The 26,959-nt window shown below is 36.0% G+C and overlaps 1 protein-coding gene across 1 annotated transcript in view; it reads right to left on the reverse strand.

Annotated features, from left to right (window-relative positions):
- The window catches only part of ARL6IP6 (ADP ribosylation factor like GTPase 6 interacting protein 6), a 43,015-nt gene that overhangs the window by 13,412 nt on the left and 2,644 nt on the right, over positions 1-26,959 (reverse strand). The window contains exon 3 of the mRNA XM_032755704.2: positions 12,797-12,929. Coding sequence (XP_032611595.1) covers positions 12,797-12,929 — 133 coding nt within the window. The remainder of the gene's footprint in view (positions 1-12,796; positions 12,930-26,959) is intronic.

Below are 26,959 nucleotides of genomic sequence, written 5' to 3' on the forward strand. Positions count from 1 at the left end.
AGACCAGCCTGAGCATATAGGGAGATTTTGTTTCTACAAAAAAATTTTGGCCAGGCATGGTGGCTCAGGCCTGCAATCCTAGCACTTTGGGAGGCCAAAGTGGGTGTATCACGTGAAGCCAGGAGTTTGAGACCAGCCTGGCCAACATGGTGAAACCCCATCTCTACTAAAAATACAAAAACTTAGTTGGGTGTGGTGGCCTGTAATCCTAGCTCCTCTGGAGGCTGAGGCAGGAGAATTGCTTGAACCCAGGGGGTGGAGGTTGCAGTGAGCGAAGATCATGCCACTGCACTCCAGCCTGGGTGACAGAGTGAGACTATCTCAAACCAACAACAACAACAAAAAAGAGACATGAGTAATGAGTCAGTACTGCCTTCGAAGATAACAGAATCTAGTGACATAGTAGACTAAGTTTTGCAGGCGGTATTACCAGAACATAAAGGAGCCATTCAGCTTGTAGAAGGGGAGAAAAAAATCCAAAGAAGAGCTAATACCTGAACTAAAATTGAGTATGAGGGATTTAGTGTTCTAAACACCTAACAGTATGCACAGAAGCAAGAGACAACGGAGAGTATAGGAAGCTCAATTGTTTAATATGATCAGAATGAAAGACCTGGAAAGCTAGCTCTCTCCTCACTGAAGTTTAGTCATGGCTGTACTATTCACAGAACTATTTTAACCTACTAGAAAATCTAATTCTCAATCTTTAAAATGAGGATAATAATTCCTTTCATTAGTGTTCTTATTAAAACTAAATGAGATAATATTAACAATTACTTGTTGGCTGGGCGTGGTGGCTCACGCCTGTAATCCCAGTGTCTTGAGAGACTAGAGCAGGAGGATTGCTTGAGCTCAGGAGTTCAAGACTGTCCTGGGCAACTTAGTGAGACCCTATCTCTACAAAATAAAAATAAAAATAAAAAATTTAGCCAGGCATAGCAGCACTCGCCTGTAGTCCCAGCTACTTGGGAGGTGGAGGCAGGAGGGTTGCTTGAGCCCAGGCAGTTGAGGTTGCAGTGAGCCATGATTGTGCCACTCCGCACTTCAGCCTGGAACAACAAAGCAAGACCCTGTCTCAAAAAAAAAAAAAAAAAAAAAAGATAAAATCTCAGGATAAATAACAATTATCCAAGAAAAGATAACTGGCAACTTGTGGTAGGCCACGGTCAGACTTCCAGCTCAAAAAACCTTAAGAAAAGAAAACCTCTGACACTATATCTGCTTTATCATCTGACATATCTGTTGCTTTAGTAAACTTAAACACATTGCCTATGAAGGTACCATTATTTTTACTCCATTTTAGAGATGAGGAAGTTATAGCTTGGATACACTAACTGACTTGCTCAAATGTCCTTCTGCTAGGGTAGGCTGGATTTGGAAGCTACCTCTCCCGACTTCAAGACCCTTTTTAATTATATCAGGCTGCCTCTGGTAATTTATAGGTTGTTAAACAAACAAAAGGGTTCCAAGTACAAAATTGGCAAGCACTGTCGCTCAAGTATTTCTTATCAGTATTGCTCTGGGCATATGGACACTTGTGCCTCTTCAGCTACTCATATCTAACACTGTAAACAGCACAAGCAAGAGCAGCTGGGCAAGGTGGCTCATGCCTGTAATCCCAGCACTTTGGGAGGCCGAGGCAGGTGGATCACTTGAACCCAGGAGTTCGAGACCAGCTAGGGCAACGTGGTGAAACCCCGTCTCTATAAAAAATACAAAAATTAGCCAGATTAGCCAGATGTGGTGGCATATGTCTGTGGTCCCAGCTACTCAGGAGTCTGAGGTGGGAGGATCGCTTCAGCCCAGAAGGCAAAGGTTGCAGTCAGCGAAGATCATGCCACTGCAATCTAGCCTGGGCAACAAAGTGAGAACCTGTCTTAAAAAAAAAGGTACAAAGCAAGCACTCATTAGCTGTATCACTTTATGAAAACAACAAAAACAATAGTTAATACAATTTCCTAGAGGATTTTGTTACATCTATGTACATCTCCATTCAGAACAGTAATGAAATATATCTTACAAGATATGCATGTACTTTAACCCTTTACTTCAAGAAGCCGCAGTGCAATGCCATCAATATATTCATTAATAGTGACAGCACTGTAATTGATGGCTCTGAATAGTCCCCAGACAATGAGATTTCATGATACTCAAATATCAAGGCCAAGTTCCTGAACCATCTCTTTTGTCAGTAGCTTTTCTCTCCTACTGCAATTAGCCATCTGACATCTGTTTCATTAGTTCATGGCAATAAAGAATCTGATTCAACAAAGAGGCAGCTCTCCAAAATCTGTATCAAAGAGTAGTAGAGTCAATTCATTGTGCTCAATGTTAAATCTAGTCTGCATGGAAAAGAAATTTCTAATTTGAATACTAACTAACCCATTGTTTTTGACCTCCAAGGTTTATATATATGCCCAAGTTAACCTGTAACACTTGTATATTATGTTATGCTAAAGATGTCCACATATACTTATTTCCAAGGAGGAAAAGTCAATGCTTGTATTTAGTTATGAGGATAGGCTAACTGTATTAAAGAAAATTGAGTGCTGCTGGAAATTTCAAATTTCAAGCAATTCAAACAAAAATCAACTTGTTCCCTTTTCTTGAATTGCATATTATGATTTAACTGTTTTATTTGTTCTCTATCTGCCTAACCCTCAATGTGAAGAAGTCAGAGAAAACCCTAATAACAATATTTTAAAGACCCAAACTAATGTTGAATAGAAAAGTAACATTATAATACAGGATGCCAATCCTGAATCCTGAATGTTCCAGGAAATTCGCATGTCAAAGTATTTTACTATCTGCTGCTCCCTACTACAGTTAACAACATGCTCTCACACACAAATGTTAGCATCTAATTACATACAGAACGCTTTACATAGGAAGTAACACATGTAAAAGAGTAATAGATCATGTTACTCTCTAAAATAGTTACTAAAAACAATTTACCAAAAATTAATTCAAACTAAAATTAACTTGTTCCCTTTTCTTTCTCACTTATAATTTATTTTGCAGATTCTAGATTGCATTGTAAGGCAATACAATTTTTTTAAACAAGGATGCATATAAATTATGTTACATTAAATAAAAATTAAAAGCACGTTTTCTAAAATTGAGTGTCTGGATATTTATCAAATGTTATTTGTGGTTGGAAGAAGAAATGGAAAGATGGATAATTCATAGTGATCAGATAATAAAGATTGATAGCATGAGGAAGGTAGCAGATACCCTCTGATTTGTATATTAACTGTGAAATAATGCAAATTGCCAATCTAATCTCATAGATTATATTTTAGCAGGCATTTGTGAAAAAAAGACACCACTCTTTACCTTGGCATATGCCTAGAAATCATGATGTAACACTAATAACTGTGAAGTTTCCCTGCATTTTGACCATGAACCCTATATCAAATAAGCCATAAATACAACCAATAATAATACATCTAAAGAGGAGATACCAAACTTCAAACTTCTCTAAAAATGTAAGAGTAAGTTTATGCTGACTTCTATAAAATAGACATTCAAATGTGTCTTCCAATCTGCCTAGGAAATGCACAAATGTAATAATTCAAAGGACACCTGAAGAATACTGTAACTTAAAACTGAGTCTAGTTATGATAAAAATATAATAATTTTGCTTGATTTCTGATAATTCAAAATGACTGTCTGTGAGATGACTTTGAAGGTTTTGGTCTCTTTTAAAAGCTATCTAGGAAAATTTTAAATGATGCCTTTAAAAAATATTTTTAGCATCAACATAGATGTTTGAGGTCATTTAACTGAACAAAGAGTTGTACTCAAGGTGGAGATTTCTTTTCAAAACAATTCAATCTGTGCCTCAAAAAGACTCATGTTCAGTTGTAAGATTCAGGATAAGAAATCTCTTAGCATAGAAGTCAACTGAAGATTTAAAAACTGAGACATGCTCCAAAAGCTACAATGCTGTGACTGCAAGACATGCTATTTCCATTGCATTTCTCAAAACAGAGAGAAAATTATTTAAAATCAGTTTCTCACTGGATGATTCAACAATCCAGGCTTTGGACTCAGATATCCAATTCACCAGAAATCTTACTTTTATATACCTTTGATCAGCATAAGTTTGCAACTTGAAATTTCCAGCAGTACTTTATTTCCATTTACATAGTTGGCCTATCCTCATAACTTTAAATACAAGCATTCATTTTTTTTCCTCCTTGGAAATAAATATCTGTGGATATCTTTAACATAAAATAATAGTCCTATTAAGGAGCTTCCTTGGCATAGTAACTCCCTTCACAATGATTTCAGCTACGGAAATCATCACATGCTAGGGGTGCTTGCCACTGTACTCTGTATGCTTAGGTTATACAAATTAACTAGATTTAAAATTAATAAACCAACTTTACTTGCCAAGAATGACTTATTGTGGAATTCCCAGGTTGTTTTACATTCCTACAATGTTAATGTCCTACTGTGAAGGTTATTTGAGTATATGCTGTTAAATTTGACGTTTGATCTAAATAGTGAACATTTTTTCATGTCAGCAATACGACCCATCACTCATGTTATCATTTTTCCACTAAGCTTATTACTATAGAGTAACATTTCTATCCTAGATGTGACATTTATTATCAGAGTGGTTTTTATTTCTATCACACTGAATAACTATTAACCTGCAGCTACATACTTTCACCACTATATGAAGCTTGAGCATAGGTGATATGAACTGTGGAGTGCAGTCTTAAAGTGGAATAAAGGTACTAGGAGAAAACAATGGAGAAGACAGAGAAAGTCTGATGTTAAGAACAGATTTTGATTTAGCAATATTGTGGGGGCAAAACTGCCACATAGCAAAAGCTCAGAGTGCCTGTTAATTGTCAATAAAATGATGCTGTTTCAATTAGTGAAATTTCTCCCATTGATGATTAATTTCATCATGCAGAGGAGGTAAGTTAGCTAGTATGATGAATAAATAACACACAGTTGCAAACTATGTTACTTGCAAATTAGTTGACTTTGTGCAAGTGGCTTAAACTTCTGAGACTTGGTTTCTTCATCTATTAAAAAATGGAAACACCAGACTAATAGTAACACCTATGAGATGGGTGGCTTAGAAGGGCATTAGTTCCCCCATAATGTTTAATAGGACTCTCTTAAGACATCCCTAGAAATCCTAGAATATTAGCTTAAAAGGTAGACTTGTTCAGAAAAATTCACTGTAAGGCACAGCTGGTATCCACAACTAACATTTTCCCAATCAAGAGGACTTAAAAGTTCTGCTGCCAATGGCCAAGCCTAGAATGAACCCCAAAGTTCTTTTATTTTATTTTTTCTTTTTAAGAGCATATCTTGCTCTGTCACTGAGGCTGGAATGTAGTGGCACAATCATAGCTCACTGTAGCCTTGAACTCCTGGGATCAAACAATCCTTCTGCCTCAGCCTCCCAGTGGCTAGGAATACAGGCTCATTTCACCACACCTGGATAATTTTTAAAATTTTTTGTAGAGGCAGCGTCTCACTATGTTGACCAGGATGGTCTCAAACTTCTAGGCTCAAGTCATCCTCCCACCTTGGCCTCCCAAAGTGCTGGGATTACAGGCATAAGCCACCATGCCCAGCCCATGATTCTTTAAAGTTCTAGCTTTTCTTTGTATGCAGTATTTTTCCATGGGTAGGTAACACAGTTAGATGCATTAACTCCTGAAAACTATAATTAAAGCTGATAACCAAAATGTTAAATACTGACTATATATACAGTTATATTTGTCTCTTGGAAATCACTCACAAAATCCAGACAATGAAAAGGGAAAAGTGATGAGAAATGAACTGGAGATATTGAGTAGGTAGTGTAGAAGAAGCAGGATAATGAATTATAACATAGTGAAACATGGGAATGCCTATTTAGATATTCCAAAAAATCTAAACTTACTGCCTCTGCCTCTTGTTCTTTAACACTGTTAACAAACCTTTAATAACAACCAAAACAAGACTTTCCATCCAGTCTACTGGATTAAATACACAAAGAAAAGGATAGCTTACTAACTGACAAGTTTATATATGTGATATTGCACTATACTTTTTAACTTAGCGAAGTTTACAAATACATGGAACCATCTTTCCAAAAAATATGCCTGTTGAAGTCCATTAAGTACCTATCTTGAAATATATCTTGCAAAGTTCTCTATCTTGTATTTCCTAAACATCTTGTGCTTATGTAAAAGTGAAAATTGCTAAGATTTATCTTATAACAGTAAATTTTAATATAAAATGCTTTTATTTATAATCTCAACCTCTTCTTATGAATTATTGATCCAAACTGATGATTTCATTAAATATGTCACCTAATATTTACTAAACAGTAATAAATGTTACTTTTTTTCTTCCTCTGAGGGGTTTGTTTCTAGGGAAACACAATTGATTGTCACAGTAAATATGGTCTTCTCAAATGGTTTTCCCACTTCAACTATTCTGTTAAAAAAAAAAAAAAAAAAACAAAACCCAGGTACTTAAGTCTGCAGAGATAGCAAAAGACTACTATTTTAACAAACCAGTTATATATGATTTATTTTACTCTCTTACAAAAAAGTATATACATTGTGATCCCAATTTCGATTTGTAAAACATGCATAAAGAATGGAAAAATATACGTTAAAATGTCAGCAGTAATTTTCCTTGATTATTTCCATTTTTCTTTTTCTTTTTTTGGAATTTTCAACAAAGAATCTGAATTACTTTTATATAATTAGGAAAAATGCTTACATTAATATTATTGCTTATTTTAGGTGATAAAATACATAACCTGTCACAAAGATATTTTTATAAAAGTGTGATGTTGCATATTGATAAAATATATCAATTTCATTTTGAAGAAAATAAAGTCTGAAGATTTCAACTTTCTCAAAATGTGGAGAAGTTGTTTCCCTGTACAAGGACTCACTCTACTGGTGACATAGAGAATATACTTAATCTGACATTTCTGAAATAACGGCATATTTTCCATAAACACTAGAGGGCAGGGTTTTGACTATAAAACAACTTCATTTGTATTTGTGTGTGTGTGTGTGTGTGTGTAAATATTTCACTTATATTGGGTATATATATCATTTATATTTGTACATATATACACATTATTTTGTACAAATACAAAATGTATATACACATTATTTTGTATAATAAACTCTTGGGCTCAAGCAATCCTTTTGCCTCAGCCTCCCAGTAGCTAGGACTACATAATATATATATGCATTATTTTGTATTTATACACATTTATAATATGTATATATATTCTATTTATATACAAATATATACACATACACAAATATATATACACGTCTTTTATATTTTGTATTTATAGAAATGAATGTATATTTTATCTTATTTATATTTTGTATTCATTTGTGCATATACAGCATATATTTTGTATACATTTCAAAACCATTTTTAGAGATTTATTAATAAGTACATAATCTAAGACTCTAATATGACACCATATCATATTAAAACTGGATCACTAGGCTGGGTGCAGTGGCTCATGCCTGTAATCCCAGCACTTTGAGAGGCCAAGGTGGGCAGGCTGCTTGAATTCAGGGTTTTGGGACCAGCCTGGGCACATGGCAAAATCCTGTCTCTACAAAAAATACAAAAATTATTTGGCATGGTGACACGCCTACAGTCCCAGCTCATTAGGGGGTGGAGGCAGGAGGGTCACTTGAGCCTGGGAGATGGAGGTTGCATTGAGCTGAGATCGCGCCACTGCACTCCAGCCTGGATAACAGAACCAGACCACATCTTGTCTCAAAAAAACCCAAAAACAAAAAATGCTAATTACTAATTGATATGGTTTGGCTGTGTCCCCACCTAAATCTCATCCTGAATTGCAGTTCTCATAATCCCCACGTCATGGGAGGGACCTGGTGGGAGGTAATTGAATCATGGGGGTGGTTACCCCCATGTGGCTGTTCTGCTAATAGTGTGTGAGTCTCTTGAGACCTGATGGTTTTATAAAGGGCAGTTCCTCTGCACATGCTCTCTTGCCTGCTGCCATGTAAGATGTGCCTTTGCTCCTCCTTCACCTTTTGCCATGATTGTTAGGCCTCCCCTGCCATGTGGAACTGTGAGTCAATTAAACCTCTTTCCTTTATAAATTACCCAGTCTCAGGTATATCTTTATTAGCAGTGTGAGAACAGATTAATACAGTAAATTGGTACCGGTAGAGCGGGGTGCTGCTGTAAACATACCTGAAAATGTGGAAGCGACTTTGGAACTAGGTAACAGGGAGAGGTTGAAATAGTTTGGAGGGTGCAGAAGAAGACAAGAAAATGTGGGAAAGTTTGCAACTTCCTAGAGACTTGTTGAATGGCTTTGACCAAAATGCCGATATTGATATGGACAATGAAGTCTAGGTTGAGGTGGTCTCCAACAGAGATGAGGAACTTATTGGGAACTGGAGCAGCAAAGGTGATTTTTGCTATGCTTTAGCAAAGAGACTGGGAGCATTCTGCCCCTGCCCTACAGATCTGTGGAACTTTGAACTTGAGAGAGATGTTTTAGGGTATCTGGTGGAAGAAATTTCTAAGCAGCAAAGCACTCAAGGGTTGACTTGGGTGCTCTTAAAAGCATTCAGTTTCGGCTGGGTGCGGTGGCTCATGCCCGTAATCCCAGTATTTTGGGAGGCCGAGGTGGGCGGATCATGAGGTTGGGAGATCGAGACCATCCTGGCTAACACGGTGAAACCCCGTCTCTACTAAAAATACAAAAAAATAAAAATTAGCTGGGCGTGGTGGTGGGTGCCTGCAGTCCCAGCTACTCAGGAGGCTGAAGCAGGAGAATGGCATGAACCCAGGAGGCGGAGCTTGCAGTGAGCCAATATCGCACCACTGTACTCCAGCCTCGGTGACAGAGCAAGACTCTATCTCCAAAAAAAAAAAAAAAAAGCATTCAGTTTTATTCATTCACAAACACATGGTTTGGAATTGGAACTTACGTTTAAAGGGGAAGAAAAGCATAAAAGCTCAGAAAATTTGTACCCTGACAATGTGACAGAAAAAAACAATTTTCTGAGGCGAAATTCAAGCCAGATGTAGCAATTTGCAGAAATAATGAGGAGCCAAATGTTAATTGCCAAGACAATGGGGAAAATGTCTCCAGGGCATGTCAGAGATCTTCATAGCAGCCTCTCCCATCACAAGCTGGGAGGCCTAGGAGAAAAAAATGGTTTCATGGGCCTTGCTGCTTTGCACAGTCTCAGGACTTGGTACCCTGTGTCCCAGGCATGGCTAAAAGGGGTCAATGTACACCCCAGGCTGTTGCTTCAGAGGGTGCAAACCCCAAGCCTTGGTGGCTTACATGTGGTGTTGGGACTGCAGGTGCACAGAAGTCAAGAACTGAGGTTTGGGAACTTCCACCTAGATTTCAGAGGATGTATGGAAATGCCTAGATGTTCAGGTAGTGGTGTGCTGCAGGGGTGGAGCCCTCATGGAGAACCTCTCTGCAAGGGCAGTGCAGAAGGGAAATGTGGGGTGGGAGCCCCCACACAAAGTCCCCACTAGGGCACTACCTAGTGGAGCTGTGAGAAGAGGGCCACCAGAATGGTAGATCCACTGACAGCTTGCACTATGTGCCTGGAAAAGCTGCAGACTCTCAATGCCAGCCTGTGAAAGCAGCCAGGAGGGAGGGAGGCTGTACCCTGCAAAGCCACAGGGGCTCAGCTGCCCAACATCATGGAAACCCACCTCATTCATCAGTGCAACCTGGATGTGAGATATGGAGTCAAAGGAGATCATTTTGGAGCTTTATGATTTGACTGCCCTACTGAATTTCGGACTTGCATGGGCCTGTAGCCCCTTTGTTTTGGCCAATTTCTCCCATTTGGAATGGCTGTATTTACAATGCTTGTACTGCCATTGTTATCTTGGAAGTAAGCAACCAGCTTTTAATTTTACAGGCTCATAGGCAGAAGGGACTTTCCCTGTCTCAGATGAGACTTTGGACTGTGGACTTATGAGTTAATGCTGAAATTTGGGGGACTGTTGGGAAGGTATGCTTGGTTTTGAAAGGTGAGGACATGAGATTTGGGAGGGGTCAGGGGCAGAATGACATGGTTTGGCTGTACCCCACCCAAATCTCATCTTGAATTGCAGTTCCCATAATTCCCAAGTGTTGTGGGAGGGACCGTGTAGGAGGTAATTAAATTATGGGGGTGGTTACCCCCATGCTGCTGTTCTCATAATAGTGAGTGAGTTTCACAAGATCTGACAGTTTTATAAAGAGCAGTTCCCCTGCACACGGTCTCTTGCCTGCCATCATATAAGATGTGCCTTTGTTCCTCCTTGGCCTTCTACCATAATTGTGAGGCCTCCCCAGCCATGTGGAACTGTGAGTCAATTAAAACTCTTTCCTTTATAAATTACCCAGTCTTGGGTATGTCTTTATTAGACAGCATGAGAACAGACTAATACATTAATAAATACATTGAAAATTGAGGCTCTTTATTAAATTGATTCTAATTTAATACAAAATGCAAAGATAATTTTTTTAAAAATTAGTTAAACGCCCTCAGAACAGCAGATCTTTAACAGAATACTAAAACCTTCTCTAACCGCAAAGGCTTCTTACACTTATAAGGTTAATGAATCGTGACAGTGGTAAAAGACAACGTGAAAGGGAAAATGATACTCCAGGAAGAGAGAACAGCAAGAGTAAAATCATGACATCTCAAAATTGCATAGTTTATGAGGGGGATGTCAAGCTAATCTGGTATGTGACTACAATATAGGGTATAGTAGGGAAATAGCTGAGGTTGGAAAAGTAGGGTAGGGTCATTTGGGGAAGGACTGTTCTGCTATACTTAAGAGTTGGACTTTATTCTGAAGGCAATAAGAAAGCTACCGAAGGCTTTTAACCAATAGAGGGCTGTGACTAGATCTCTTTCTGTTAATGGAAAGACAGCAGTTCAGTTGTACCTTGGTATCCACTGGGAGATTGGTTCCAGGATTCCCACAAACACCAAAATCCATGAATGTTCAAGTCCCTTATATAAAATGGCATGGTATTTGCCTATAACGTATGCACATCCTCCCCTATACTTTAAATCATCTCTAGATTACTTATAATGCCTGATATAAAGTAAATGCTGTGTAAATAGTTGTTATACTGTTTTTTATTTGTATTACTTTTTATTGTTGTACTGTAATTTTTTTTCCCAAATATTTTTTATCCATGGTTGGTTGAATTCAAGGATGTGGAGCCCATGGATACAGAGGGCTGACTGTATATAGGGTGAATTAGAAGAGTGAGAACTTAGAGGACAGAAGGCCAAGGAGTCAAATACACTAGCCTTAAATAGTACAAAAACAGTGAAAATGCAAACAGGAAACATTCTAATGACATTTAAAAAGTCAGGAAGGACTGGATTTGGTGAATGGACAAATACAATGAATAAGAATTTCAAGCTCTGGTGAGTGAAATGGGTGGATGTTGATGGCTTCAAAGCAAAGACAAGAGTTTTAATCACTCTAAGTGCAAAACACTTTCTGAAATCCAGGTAGCAAGGTCTATTAAACAGTGAGAAACGTGTGGCTAGAATTCAGGGAAGTGAGATATAAATAAAAGGAAAAAATATAATTACTTTTTTGGTGATTTTTGAAACGAGTCTCATTACCTTAGACTTATACCCGTTATTAAAGTAAACTTCTAATTGAGTGGTACCCATGTAAACTACGGGATGGTATTGTAATGTTAGGCTTAACTCTTAGTCAATTTGGATTATTATTTATCCACCTCAAAAACATAGAACTAAAATTTATTGGAAAGCATATGATTTATATTTCATATACACATACGGATTAAAACATTAAAAACATATACATATACATAATACACATATATATAAATTCACATTTCATTTGAAGTCAAGCCAAAATTTTAAAAGATATGAGACAAAAAAAATTGGGAGTTTACTAATAATGAAGGCCAGTAGTACCAATGATTATTAATAACTATACTAGTGTAACTTTGCTTTTATAAAGTCTCTCAAGTAAATGTTTTTATCTCTACAACCTGTCCATGAGGTAGGCTAGAGCTGGTAGTAACAACAATAGTAAGTATTAGAATAACATACATAAATTTAGTATAATTTAGTTTCTTGTCTTCACGTCCTCCCCAAATTTCCAGAATAAACTAGAGATCTTAGATGTTCTTATTTCGGAATTTATATTTAAAATCGGAACTTTCCTGGCATGAATAAACTAGATTAGAACACTACTGAATTTTCTAAAATTCTCTGAAACATGGAAAATATAGACCAAAGAAATTTAATACTGTTCCACTATGAAAAGCATCCAATCTGGTCTAGACATATAAATTGGGTACCATAAACGTTTGCTAATTATTACACAAAGTTAAAATCCTAAGGAAAAGTCCAATCCAATTATTATGGTTTTGTAAGTCTGACCATGTGTGAACCTAGTAAAACTTTCAAATTGTTGGCATTAATTTTGCCTTTATAAACTGTTTTAAGTCAAATTCTATTCCAAAAGGACAAATAGCCATCAAAGGTTCTTAGCTCTGACATAAGCCCCTGAATTTCAGTTTTTAGAAAACAAAGCATTATCTAGATATAGAATTTTAAATATTATTCTCATGTATCTAAAGGCTGAGCCTACAAGCTGAAAAGTCCTATGTTATTAGTGCTTTATAAAGACTGGAGCCTTAACATATCTCACAATCAGCCTCTTGCTTCTGTGTATTTTAGTATTTTCAAGAGTTGAAATGCATTTAAAAAAAAAAACAGGAAACAGGAATACTTACTTGAACCTGGCAGGTGAAAGAGGAGTAGGAGGAAACATTCCCGGTTCAAAAGAATCAAAGTAAGTCACTGTCCAAGAAAAGCTGCAACAGGAGAATCCAGCAGTTAGGGATATTATAAGTAGAGTCCAGAATCCTTAACAGAAAAAGAGAGGGGAAAAAGTAAATTACTAACACCAAAACAATTTAAATTAAACCAGTATTCTCACGTTCAGATCATGTATATTTCTCATCTTCTAAATTAGATGGACCTGATATTTTAAGAGATTTGAACTTATTGCAAGCTAACTTATGTAGAAATAAGTGTATATTACTAAAGCACAACTAGAAGTCGTAACATTGAATATTTTAATTAAACGATAATACGTGAGAAAAAAGGGTAAATTCAACAAGAACATAACATCTTCAGTTTTATAAAATTCAACTACAGAAAACATGGTCAAAACATTTCACAAGACTCTTAAGATGTCTTGAGGCCAGACAAGGTGGCTCATGCCTGCAATCACCATGTTTTGGGAGACTGAGGTGGGAGGATGGTTTGGGGCCAGGAGTTTGAGGTTGCAGTGTGCCTCGACTGCACCACCGCACTCCAGCCCGGGAGACAGAGTGAAACCCTGCTTCGAAAAAGAAAAAAAGGTCATCAGATTTTTCATTTAATTTCATAAATCATACCTTGCTATCTTTACTATTTAGTACTAAGTGGTTCCTTTCATTCCACGCCACGCACTTTTGAAACATGCCTCAATTTGGGGGTATCTCCTCTTTACAGTTTTCTTAAGAACATTATAAACCTATTCTGATTCTTTAACCTTGCTCAGTATATGAACAAAAGTTGACTCCTGATTTACAAATGTGTGGGACCCTAGATTTTATTCACACTGTGGAACTGTATTTTCTCACAGAAGTCAAGTCAAAAGAACAATATTATAATGGACTTAAGGAAAAACGGTTGAGAAGAAGAATAGGAGGCATAAAGGGAAAAGAAAGGAGTAAGTTAATTTAAAGGTTTTTAGATACTATTCATAACCCATTAATAATAAAAGGATAATGACTTGTTCTTGTAGTTATAAGAAGACAGGAAATACTGATATTTAAGTGGCCAACTCCCTTTAGTAAGAAGTACAGCTTTATTTTGATGTCAAGTTTTCAAAAATTTTATAAATTAACTCACTTTTTCACCCACTCAATCTATATTGAGGGGCTACTATGTGTTGGTTATTGTGCTAGGTAATGGGGATATAGGGGTGAGCAAAATAAAAAAGATTGCTGTCTTCATGAAGTAATTCTAGTGGGATAGAAAGATAATAAAACATGTAAATAAATTAACGAGATAACTACACATTGTGATAACTATTTTGAATAAATAAGACGTTACCACTTTAAGGAGGTAACATCAGAATTCAGATTGAAAATGGGAGCATATTTTTCTTGGAAGAATAATAGTTAATTCTAAAATTCACATGAAATAATAAGCAAAAATAGAGACTAGTCCAACCAAATATTGAAATATTATAGGAACTGAATACCTAAAACATTGTGTACTGATACACAAATAGACAACAGGGCCGGGCGTGGTGGCTCATGCCTGTAATTCCAGCGCTTTGGGAGGCTGAAGCAAGAGGATTACTTGAGGCCAAGAGTTTGAGACCAATCTGGCCAACATGGTGAAACCACCTCTACTAAAAATACAAAAATTAGCTGGGCATGGTGGTGCATGACTGTAATCCCAGCTACCTGGGAGACTGAGGCAGGAGAATCACTTGAACCCAGAGGCAGAGGTTACAGTGAGCCGAGATAGCACCACTGCACTCCAGCCTGGGCGACAGAGTGAGACTCTTTCTCAAAAACAAACAAACAACAGAACGAAGCAGAATACAAGATTTGGAAGAAGGTGGAAGAAGGTCCAAATAGATTAATAAAAAATGTTACTAATTCAATGGGGTGACCACTTACAAAAAGGAAAAGAAGCTAGATCCATACCAGATACCCTATACCAGACTAAATTCTAAAATGTACGAAATAATCTAAATATAAAGTTGTGGAAGGAATCACTGGAAAAGTCATTTATAGCCTTGGAGAAATAAAGCCCTTTCTAACCACAATACAAAAATTCAAGACTCATATAAGACACAGAATTTCAATTATATACAGTCAGCCCTTCCTATCCACAAGTTTCATTATCTGGAATTCAACCAACCTTGGATGAAAAATATTTGGAAAAAAAATAAAAGTAACAATACAACAATAAAAATAATGCCAATCAAAACCAATACAGTATAACAACTATTTACATAACATTCACATTATATTAGGTATTACGGAGAGTAAATGGGAGGATGTGCATAGGTCATATACAAATACTATCCAATTTCATATAAAGGACTTGAGGATCCAGATTTTGGTATCCACAGGGGGTCCTGGAACCAATTCCTCATGGATACTGAGGGACAACTGTATATAGGTAAACACACATACTACTATATATATGCATAGCAAAATAAAATGTCAAATTGAATGACAAAAAATTTTTAAATAAAATATACCTTTGCAACTTACAGCATAATGGAAAATTTCCTGTTAATACAGATAATTCCTAGAAGCCAATTAAAAAAAAGACCAGCAATCCAAAACCCAAATATAAAGTTAAATGCAATTGCAGAATAAAAACTCTAAATGTTAAAACATGAACAGATGCTTAATTCAATACCATTAATCATCAGAGAAATTAGGTATCATTTTTTCATCAACTGACAAAAATCAAAAAGTTGGATAACATTCTCTGATGCTGAGGCTGTGAATAAACAGAAACTCTTCATGCATGGCTGTTTTGGAGAGTAAATTGTTATAGTTTCTATGGAGAGCAGTTTGACAGTATCTGTTAAAATGATGCACGTATATGTTCTTTACTCCAGTAATTTTACATGTCTTTAGGACAATATATCTCTGTATATTATAATATACAATTATATATATATATACCTTTGTATATTATACAAACCTGTATAAAATGATGTATATATGAGATTGTTCTCTGTAGCTTTGTTTGTAATAACATAGATTAGAAACAACCTAAATAATCAGTAATGAAGGTAAAGGATTGGTTAATTAAGTACATCCAGACAATAGAATACTATGCAGCTATAAAAATGAATGACAAAGCTCTTTAGGTACTGATATGGAAAGATCCTGAAAATATACTGGTGAGCTGAAAAACAAAGTTCAGAACAGCTCTATGCATTTGTATAAATAAGGGGAAAATATGTATTATACACATACATATGTGCATATGTTGTATATATGAAGAAATGTATATTGCACTGAGATATTTTAAAATATTTCTGGAAGGATGTAAGAATTTAACATTGGTTCTCTGAGGAGGAAGGAAAGAGCGGTTGGGAGAAAAGAGTAAGCCTTTTCAGTCTATACTCTTTTACACTTTTTGAATTTTGACCCATATGACTATTCTACCTATTCAAAATAGAACTAAGTAAACTTGTAAAAAAAAAAAAAAATTCAGTCAGGTAGTCCTTTTTGAACAGAGGAGCAGCAGGGAGGTCGTATCAGAATCTTTGTGGACTCATTTTTAAACTGCATCTTTAAAACAGGTTTCTCAGAGTGTGTTCCATGCCTCAAGAATACAGGAAGAGTTGAGAACACTAGCAGATGACTTACGAATTGTCAAATTTCCTGACTACACAAAATTATCCACCGGTCTTATTTTAGCAAGAAGCAGGTTAAAAAGTACATGCAATGGACTGTTTGTAAATCTTGCGAAGCTCAGTAACAGACTGAAAAAGCTGTTAAAGTACAGACTCAGAAGAATTATTAACAGAAAGTGTGGTAAATTATTTCTCCTGATAGTTCCCTCCTCCCATCTCCCACCTGATAAAGAGCTAATGGGCTCTGTGTTCATCTCTCCAGAGAGGGATGTGGCAAAGCAGAAAGAAGAAATAGCCTGTTTTTCTACTTTTACATTGCACAATATTTACGGAAACTAGTGTACAGATATAATCAGGGATAGGAGTGTGGATAAACACAACATGTCTTGAACGCACAGCAAAGACAATGAGTTGATTGGAGTACACATAAAATGCTTGTGTGGAACAGGGAGAGAGTGAGGGGCTTATCGACAAGTGAGAAAGATTTCCTTAGTTTATTTAAATAAAGCATGTTGTATGCATGTTTGCACTTATGTGTGTAAATGGGGAAAGTGAGTAGTGCTACTGGGGCTTCCTGACAAAAGCATCTAGAAAAGCCCACGCAAAACCACACAGGGAGTGTAGCTGTGTACAGTATCTTGATAGGTAAGTACAGAGCCAAGCCTTCGGATGCCTCTGCCCTAAGCCTGGCATAGAAACACCACATGGTCATGTGGCTGGAAGGTGCTACATCTGAAAGACCATCCTGACCACAATAAAAGATATTTCGATACTCACTAGAGCAAATGTCTTGAGGATTAGTCTGCACCTTCACCCCAATATCCTGGCACTGTATCCACCTCTAACACCTCAACCCAACCCGGAAATAGGTGAATAGAACCTTAGAATAACCTTCCTACCAACCCATCAGGATAGAGGGTCAAAAAAAAATTATAAGATTTAGTCTACAACTACAACTTATGGGTTGCTATATTGCCAAATAGCTGTTATTTGCTATTATTTAGATGACTATGTCTGAAGAGGGGAGAAAATAATTGACAAGTCTAAAGAGGGGAGAAAATAATTGACAAGTTTACTCAAAGTTTAACCTACTTCTCCAGAACAAAGATGATAGTTAAGAAAAATAAAGTGTTTGGGGACTGCTATAGAATGATGAAACTTCTAGATAAGTGAGGAAAGACACAAAGTAACATAAAAATAATCAAATGTGAGGCTTTCTAAAGCCTGTTAAACTTTTTCACTTGAGTGCTTTAATAGGGTACCTGTCAAATTTAATACAAGAATATTCTTGAGTTTTTCCAAAATTACTATTCCACAATCTAAGTACTTACTTCGCATTGAGCATTTTAATTATTTTATGTTCATTTTAAACTAATCAGAAGCTGCATCATGGGTAAGTCAGGTCACAATGATAGGCGTAAAAAAAGTACATTGCAATATTGTGGTCTAGAAGTGTTTATGACTCGGGAAATTACCTAATTCATTTGCAAATAAGCAGAAAAGCCACAGAAAATGGTAACTCCCCAACAACTAAATTTTTTACAAGTCAGTACCTGCAGAATCCTCATGCTAAACTTTTGATGTTTTGTAAGCCCATTTTAGAAAGAATTGACAACTTTAAAAAGGATATAAAAATGAAAGCATATTCAGTGAAATTCTTCCTTCCTCAGTTTGCCAATTTCACTCCTAAAAGTGATCAGCTAAGAGTCTGTTGTGCATCTTTCCAGAAATTATATACATATCTAGGTAATATAGGTACATATATGGAGCTAGTTATATATAAAACATATATATATCTTCTCAGCTTACTTTCCACAAGTGAGATTCTCACCAGAAAAATGGTTCTGCACTTTGCTTGTTTCACATATTCTGGAGACCTTTCATATCAGTACCCACAGCCACAGTTCTGTTGTGTTTTTTTTTTTTAAATTCTAGTTTTTCTCTATTACAAACAATGGTACAAAGAACATTCTTGTATTTAAGGGTAAAGTTGTACAAGGACATAGATGTTACAAATTTCCGAATAACTGCTGCCAAAAGTTGCAGGCTTTTAAATAAATACACACATCCTTCATTCTTCTCTACAGCTCAATATTCATCAGTTGATGAATATTGTATATATATACATATATTTGGTATTATTTAAATGACTATGTACATATATATATATACACACACATACACACACACACACACACACACACACACACACACACACACATACATATAGACGAAGTCTGGCTCTGCCGCCCAGGCAACCTCTGCCTCCCAGGTTCAAGCAATTTTCTGGCACAGCCTCCCAAGTAGCTGGGATTACAGGCGCCCGCCACCACACCCAGCTAATTCTTGTATTTTTAGTAGAGACAGGGTTTCACCATCTTGACCAGACTGGTCTTGAACTCCTGACTTCGTGTTCCACCCGCCTCAGCCTCCCAAAGTTCTGGGATTACAGGTGTGAGCCACTGTGCCCAGCCAAAGTGATGTATATTAATTTTTTTTTTTTTTGAGAAGGAATCTCGATGTGTTGCCAGGCTGAGTGCAGTGGCGCGATCTCGGCTCACTGCACCCTCTGCCTCCCAGGTTGAAGCTGTTCTCCTGCCTCAGCCTCCAGAGTAGCTGGGACCACCGGTGTGCACCACCACATTCAGCTAATTTTTGTATTTTTAGTAGAGACAAGGTTTCACCATGTTGGCCAGGTTGGTCTTGATCTCTTGACCTCATGATCCGCCTGCCTCGGGCTCTCAAAGTTCTGGGATTTCAGGCAGAAGCCACCGCGTCTGGCCAATGAAATGATGTATACTAATCTTTTCCATCAATTGAAACCTCTTAGACTGCTTTCACCCAAAGCAAAAACAGGGATGGGTAGGAATTTCCTATCCCAATCCCTTTGGTGGAATTTTATACACACCTATCTAAGGGTATATTTGTTTTGGCTTATTTTTCAAAATAAGTTATTCTGGTTTGAGGGAGTAGTTACTTTTCTAAAAATAAGCTGGCAACTTTATTTCTATAAAAACTTCCAGCAAAAGAGGCTGTTATATGCTCTAAATATTTTCATTTTGTTTAACAGTTTAAGCTTACAGGGATGAGGCAATTTTCAAGAAGTTTTATGAAGTCAGACGCAGAGGCACCAATTTGCACATATTATATATAATCAGAATACACCAGAAAAAAAACAAAACTCCCATGGTTCCTATACTAGGGAAAGGTTTCTTATTAAATAAGTGTTAGGCAATCAATTGCACATACTTCATAAAACTTCATAAGTAAACAATGGGATTAAATGTGACTGTATACTAGTAATTTCCAAGTCCTGGGTAAGAGCTTCTGACATTTGAAATGCTTAAATAAACTGGTATACTTATATTATGAAATACAATGCAGTCATGAAAAAATGAGGTAGATCTATGTATACTGATACAGAATATACTCCAAAAGGCCCTTTAACAAGGCTGCAAAATATACATGATTCCAATTATATTTTTCCTATAACAGTGAAAAAAACATGTATTTTAAATGACTATACACATGCAAATAAAGAGAAAAAGATGTAAAAAGACACACAGGTAGATTGGTGAAAGCCTTTGCTTTAATTGTTGGAATTTTTCCTGGTGAGATTAAATTACTTACGCAACTAATGCATTTTACGATACTAACAATGAAAATACAATACAATCATGCACTGTTTGATGACAGGGATATGTTCTGAGAAATGCATCATTAGGTGATTTCATTGTTGTTTGTACTTCATAAGAGTGTACTTACAAAAACTTAGGTGTATAGCCTACTACACACCTATAAGCTATACAGTTATAGCCTATTATTCCAATGCTACAAACCTGTGCCACATGTTACTATACCAAATACTGCAGGCGACTGTAATACAATAAGTACTTGTGTATCTGAACATACTTAAACATAGAAAAGGTACAGTAAAAATACAGTATAAAAGATAAAATATGGTACACTTGTATAGGGTACTTACAATGAATGGAGCTTACAGGACAGGGAGTTGCTCTGGGTCAATCAGTGAGTGAGTGACTGATGAGTGAAGGTGAAGGCCAAGGACACTACTGTCCACTACAATAGACTATTATAAACACTGTACACTTAGGTTACACTAAATTAAAAAATTTTTCTCTTCATTAATAAATTAACCTTAGCTTACTGCAACTTTTTTACTTTATAAACTTTAAAATTTAACTTTACCCTTTTCTACTAACAGTTTAAAACTAAAGGACACTGTACCGCTGTGCAAAAATGTTTTTCTTTATACCATTACTCTATAAGCTTCTATTTTTAATTTTTTAATTTTTAAACTTCTTTGTTGAAATCTAAGACACATACGCATTAGCCTAGGCCTACATAGGGTCAAGATCATCAATATCACTGTTTTTCACTGTCACATCTTTTGCCACTGAAGGGTCTTCAAGGGCAACAACATGCATGAAACTCATCTCCTATGACAACAATGCCTTCTTCTGGGATACCTCCTGAAGCACCTGCCTGAAGCTGTTTTACAGTTAACTTTTTTTAAGCAGAAGGAATATAATCTAAAACAATAAGAAGCATAGTAAATACATAAAGCAGTAACATAATTGTTTATCAAGTATTATGTTATGTACTGCACGTAATTGTGTTGTTATTTTTTTATGACTGGAAGGTTATATAAAACCAGATTGGTAATAGGTTGGTTTATACCAGCATCAACACCAACATGTGAGTAATATATTGTACTACCAAGTTAGGACAGTTGCAATGCCACTAAATAGGAATTTTTCAGCTCCACTGTAATCTTATGAGACCACCATCATACAGGCATATATGCAGACCACTGTTGACCAAAATGGTATGTGGTGTATGGCTGTACCTAGGTAACTTTAAAAGTTGTAAAAACTATTACCAGCTGGCTACTAATAAAACTTAGATGTATCATATGCATGAAACTAACCAACAATTTTTAAATGTTTATGTAAGCAAATGTTTTCAACTTTATTAGATTCTACAGTTTTCTAACTTGAGAGGATGACCATTATTTTAAATAATTTGGTATCCTCTCTAAATCACATTCTATAGATAGCTCAAGTCTTTAAATCCCTAGAGCAAAGTGTCTCTCTACACGTCAAGGCACAAGTGCAGGAGCAGAGAAAAGTGGTCTCTCCTCTCCTGCCAGTGCAACATGAGCATAGTGGGTGCACACAATGGATAGTAGCTATAGCAGTTACGCTGGTTAAGGCCTTCACCCAATCGCCCGACCACCTGCAACCCAGCCTGTAGCACTTCTACTCTTTCTGTTGAAACAGATGAGGATCCTCTGACAGATGAAGTGACTGAAATTTCAAAAACGAGTAACACCTGTAGTTCCCAACGCTGGTAAATCATTAGATTCACATAGGAAAGTTAAAAAAAAAAAAAAAAAACCAACACTTTTATTACAGATCATTTCAAACAGAAAAAAGTTGAGAGAAGTATATGATAAAACTCATATACCCATCATCCAGCTTTAAACAATTAACTCATGGGCAATCCTGTTAAATTTATATTCTCCTCTGAAGCTTGTAATCTTCAGTATAACAGGGAAAACAGTTATCACTATTTTTATTTATCACATAAGTCCAAAAGGCTTTTTTATTTCCTTTATTTTCATGACACTTGAAGAATAATTTAGAGAGCAAAAAGACAGCGGGAAAAAAACTTTGTTAAAAATTTTCATAAGAAATAAATACAGCAAATCCGAATTTCAATTCCCAGTTTCCCTAAAGTTATGTACACCAAAAATGGACATCACCTGAGTGCAAATAATTGCTTACTAACTTCATGTATAAATCTACAACACATCCATCTTGTAAATACCACTTCCAGATTTCAGATACATCTCAAATTGGTTACAGCTTGTCATTGTTCCTGCTTTTTTCTTTTTGCACTTGCATCATCAAAACACAATGTTTGAAGGAATTTTTAAGCCATTCATGGCTTATTTTGATGAAAAGAGGACAACAATCTTGTTTGCTCCAAAATTTGTAACACATTTTCATTTTTAGATTACAAACAATTCAAATGGTCAACCCAATAATTCTTTTTTGCATTTTTTTTCCAAATCACCTTTGTATACATATCTGCCCTTAGCATCTGTCCACTTACAAACAGTATCAAATAAATTAGGATGCAGACCTCATAAAAGATGAAAAAAATACTTAGTCTTAGGAAAGTCTTACTGGAATCCTAATTGCATCATAATTATTTTATTCTTTTGAGCATAGTTGAGAATTGATGAGTAATATTAAAATAATCAAATAGGAGAATGTTTTGAGAAAGAACAATATGTGACCACTAAAATCCCAAAACGTATTTCAAATTTAAAAAATGCCCAATAGACCAATGTGGTAATTTCAAGATCAAATAAACTTTATGAGAAATATAGCTCAGTTTTCTTTATTCTTTTGAAGATCCCTAAGAAAGAATAAGTCATGAAATTTCAATCCTTACAAACAGAACTGCTCGAAATAATTCAGAAATGAAAAATGGTCCAATGAGCCCTGATTGTACAGTGTACACTGACACATACAGCCAATTATGTTACTTCGATTCAGTAGATAATTATAGGGTCTGAGATTCTGTAAAAGCAAAAAAAGAAAATCTTCAGGGTCTTTTTGTTTTTTTATGTCAGGTTTGAGAACTACTAGGCCAGTGGTGTTCAAAGTATATATAGCCCCCTAACTAGCAGAATGCAGAGCATCAACTCAAAACTTGTCAGAAATGAAAATTCTTGGGCTCCATCTCACACTACTGGGTCAGATATTCTGCACCATGTGAAGAGCAGCAAAATTTATCTTTCAGGTGATTCTGATGCCAGCTAACTTTTGACTTCATTAGCCTAAGAAACGTCCCTCCCAACCACCAAAGTTGACTACGGAGTACCACAAAATGTCAACCTGATTTATTGAGATTTAGGGGTCCTAATGTCTGGTTCTTATTACTGCTTTTATGTGTTAAGAAGAGTCCTGTAATAATTTCATGACTAATAATTTAGCTGCACATGGCTAATTCTTGCTGATAACCCATTCTTTTTCTGCCTTGCTATACTATCTAGACTACCTATGGTATAAAAATTATAATACATACTTTCTTGAGTTTTGGTTTAGAAGAAAATAACATTGATGGATACAGTGTAGTTGAGAATACTAGAGGAAATAACACAAATTAATGGTTTTTGGCATATTGTAAAAGTGCAATAAATGGTGTTATTGTTAATTATTGAAACATATTATTCTCTAAACTCAAATTTGTGCTTTCCCTTAATCAAAGTTTTTCTTATTGCAAGTTACACTTATACATTGTAGAAAATAAAAATAATAAAAACAACCAATCAATTCGGAAACCCAGATAAACTAACATTTTGATTATATCCTTCCAGTCCTTTTTGGCTTTCTTTTTTTTTTGGCCTTAGTCATCATTTCTTAAATAATACAAATAGATAATACAATTTTACAAAAATTGTGCTACAGAATAGGATATTTGTGACTTTTTAGATGAAATATTAGAGCTACCCCACTCAGCCACAGATGGCACTATAACATTTCCTTAATAGAGTATAGGTTCAAATTATAAAGTCCACACACTGGCTAAAAAGTTCGAGTTCAGAGTTTCAATCAATTTTCATTGTAAGGATGAAACTGAGTTTTACTCAACTTGTGTCTTTTTAAGAGAAAGGGCCACCTCCAACACATCCTCTCTCTTGGACATTTTTTAACACTTCTAATGTTTTGTATCATGAAATCATGATGGCCGAAACAAAATCTACAGGTGCTTTTAAAAAAGCAAGTCCCCAGGTGATTGTTACCCATACCAAAATGAGAATTGCTGCTATAATCTGTTCTGACTGCCATGCCAATCTTGGACTAGGATTAAACTGCAATTAAATTCTGCAGTGTACAACATTTTTATCAGTCTGTCTAGAAAAAGAAAGAGAACTCTTTCATGGTAAAGCAGTTACTGTGCTCACGTTGCTTTTTCTAAAAACCAACCTACTTTCAAACAAAGAATTGAGGCAATTTACAGTAAATTTTAAATATGAGTCATGGAAATATTAAGCTAATAGCATGTATGGGCAATAATAAGTATGCCAAAAAATAAAGAGTAATATACAAAACAATCAAACATTATTACATTTGGCTATGAGGTTCCTAATAAACAGGGCAAAATAAATAGTGAAATATAATAAAATCATTATCATCTGATAAAAGGCTGCATGGTACTTTTCCCAAACATAATGGATGACTTCAACAACATTTTCTTATTAAATATTTCAAACTGTTTCTTCATGTGAAAACTGTCTTATTAATTGTAAAAAGGATATAACTTGATAGACACCTCAGAGGTAAACTAATGAGGCAATTTTTCTTGATATCTAAGTTAATCAACTCAGCGTTGATTCAGATGGAAGTCAAGTTTGAGAGAACCATCCTACCTTTTCAATTATCAATTATCTCAAGAGGAGTTTTAACCACAGGACAGTAGTCAATTCAAAACATTCTGTAAATAAGCTAACTTGTATTTTTCTTGAAAACAGAGAATTATAGCTTAGAAAAAAAGGCAGATGTTACCACAATCACCTCGATCTTTTGTTTTGTTTTGAGTCGGAGTCTTGCTCTGTCGCTGAGGATGGAATGCAGTGGTGCAATCTTGACTCACTGCAACCTCCACCTCCCCAGTTCAAGTGATTCTCCTGCCTCAGCCTTCCGAGTAGCTGGGATTACAGGCCTGTGCCACCATGCCCAGCTAATTTTGTTTTTGTATTTTTAGTAGAGGCGGGGGTTTCACCATGTTGTCCAGGCCGGTCTCGAACTCCTGACCTCAAGTGATCCATCCGCCTCGGCCTCCCAAAGTGTTGGGATTACAGGCGTGAGCCACCGCGCCTGGCAGATCACCTCAATCTTATAAGACTTTAATCATCTTGGCCCTGTTTCACTGAAACAGATTTTTAAGACTCCTCTTCTGGTAGAGACAACTATTCTCTATCCACATGTTCTAATACATATATCTGCTATAACTATTCTTTAAAATTAAGCCCCAGGAAACTGACTGAATTAGCCCATTAAATGATATTAACTATTTTTATTCTCCATCTGATCACTGGAGCTTATCTGACCATTGGTTCAAAATAATGAGCTTTATTTTGGCATAGCTGTTGGGTTTTTTTCACCATAAAGATACAACACTTTCTGCTCATTCCTGACTCTTGATAATAAATTCATGCCATTAGCAAAATCTTAATGATCTTCCTATTTGCTGTAAAAACATTAAGTATCTATCATTCATACCTAAAAGCAATATGGGATTATTTAACCCTAAGTGGAAAAGGAAGCAGGACCATGTCAAAAGACCTATCACATTCCTTTTGATATTGAGCAAGCCATTCCTTCAGATAACAACTGCCACTCATTCTACTCCTAAATGAGAAATCAGGACAACTTTTAAACAGCAAAAGGTTTAGAATTCATGCCTAGTTCATAAGATTCTGTTTCCACTGCATCAAGAGGTGACAGATCAATAAAAGCTCTGAGAAGCCTAATAATCTTGGCTTATTTCTAGAGATAAAACAATGTAAAAACATACACTGATAAAATGAGTAAATAAAAAGTATGTTTTCTCATGCAAGAAGTTGACAAGAACAGACAAAAGTTTCCATGCAATATCTAGGAAACCAACTTCTTTGCAATTTGAAGATAAAGGGTTCGTGTTTCCCCTTCTGCCAAAATAAGGTACACTATACTTAGTGTCACCATAAGGGTGATTAGCCATAAAGTGGTAGATTAGAGAGTTTAGGAAAGAATGGGAGAGGGGAGGACATGTGTCATAGTATCTCAACCACCTATCTACAGTGATCAAATCAAATGATTTAATTTAAAGTAATCGAATGTAGAGTATTAAGTTTGATCTCCCCTCCCCAATTTAGAGTGATCAAAGCAAATAGGAGTAAAATATGCTGGACAGGTAAAGTTTTTAACTCTTCAGAATCATTTTGGTGGAGAGAAATATAGAACAACTATTTTCACTGGAAACCTGTGAACTATAGCATTCTACAGACACTGCAGAAACTGAGGTCTGACTCTCCTAGTCATTAACCTGTGCAAGGATGGTCAATGCTTTAAAAAAAAAAAAAGCTGCACATAAAGATATTTGAACTTAAATTCCTCCTGAAGCCTACATAAGACATTATTCACCTTTGCTAAGTTAGTGAGAAAGTTCTTTTGTTTTTAAATTCCTGAGAAGAGTTGTGGGAAGCCTCTTCCAGAAGGTAATGGAAAATGTTAAATATTTCTCTGGACCTGAGTCACATGCAATTGTGTTTAAAATGTATTACTAGTGTGTGTGGTATATACATACACCAGTACCCATTAAAAAATTATTATTGTTTCAGACAGGGTCTCACTCAATCACAGTTCACTGCAGCCTTGAACTTTCCAGCTTAAGTGATCCTCCCACATCAGCCTCCCAAGTAGCTGGG

This window comes from Hylobates moloch, unplaced genomic scaffold (assembly GCF_009828535.3).
Source record: "Hylobates moloch isolate HMO894 unplaced genomic scaffold, HMol_V3 SCAFFOLD_1, whole genome shotgun sequence".
NCBI classification, from domain to species: Eukaryota; Metazoa; Chordata; class Mammalia; order Primates; family Hylobatidae; genus Hylobates; species Hylobates moloch.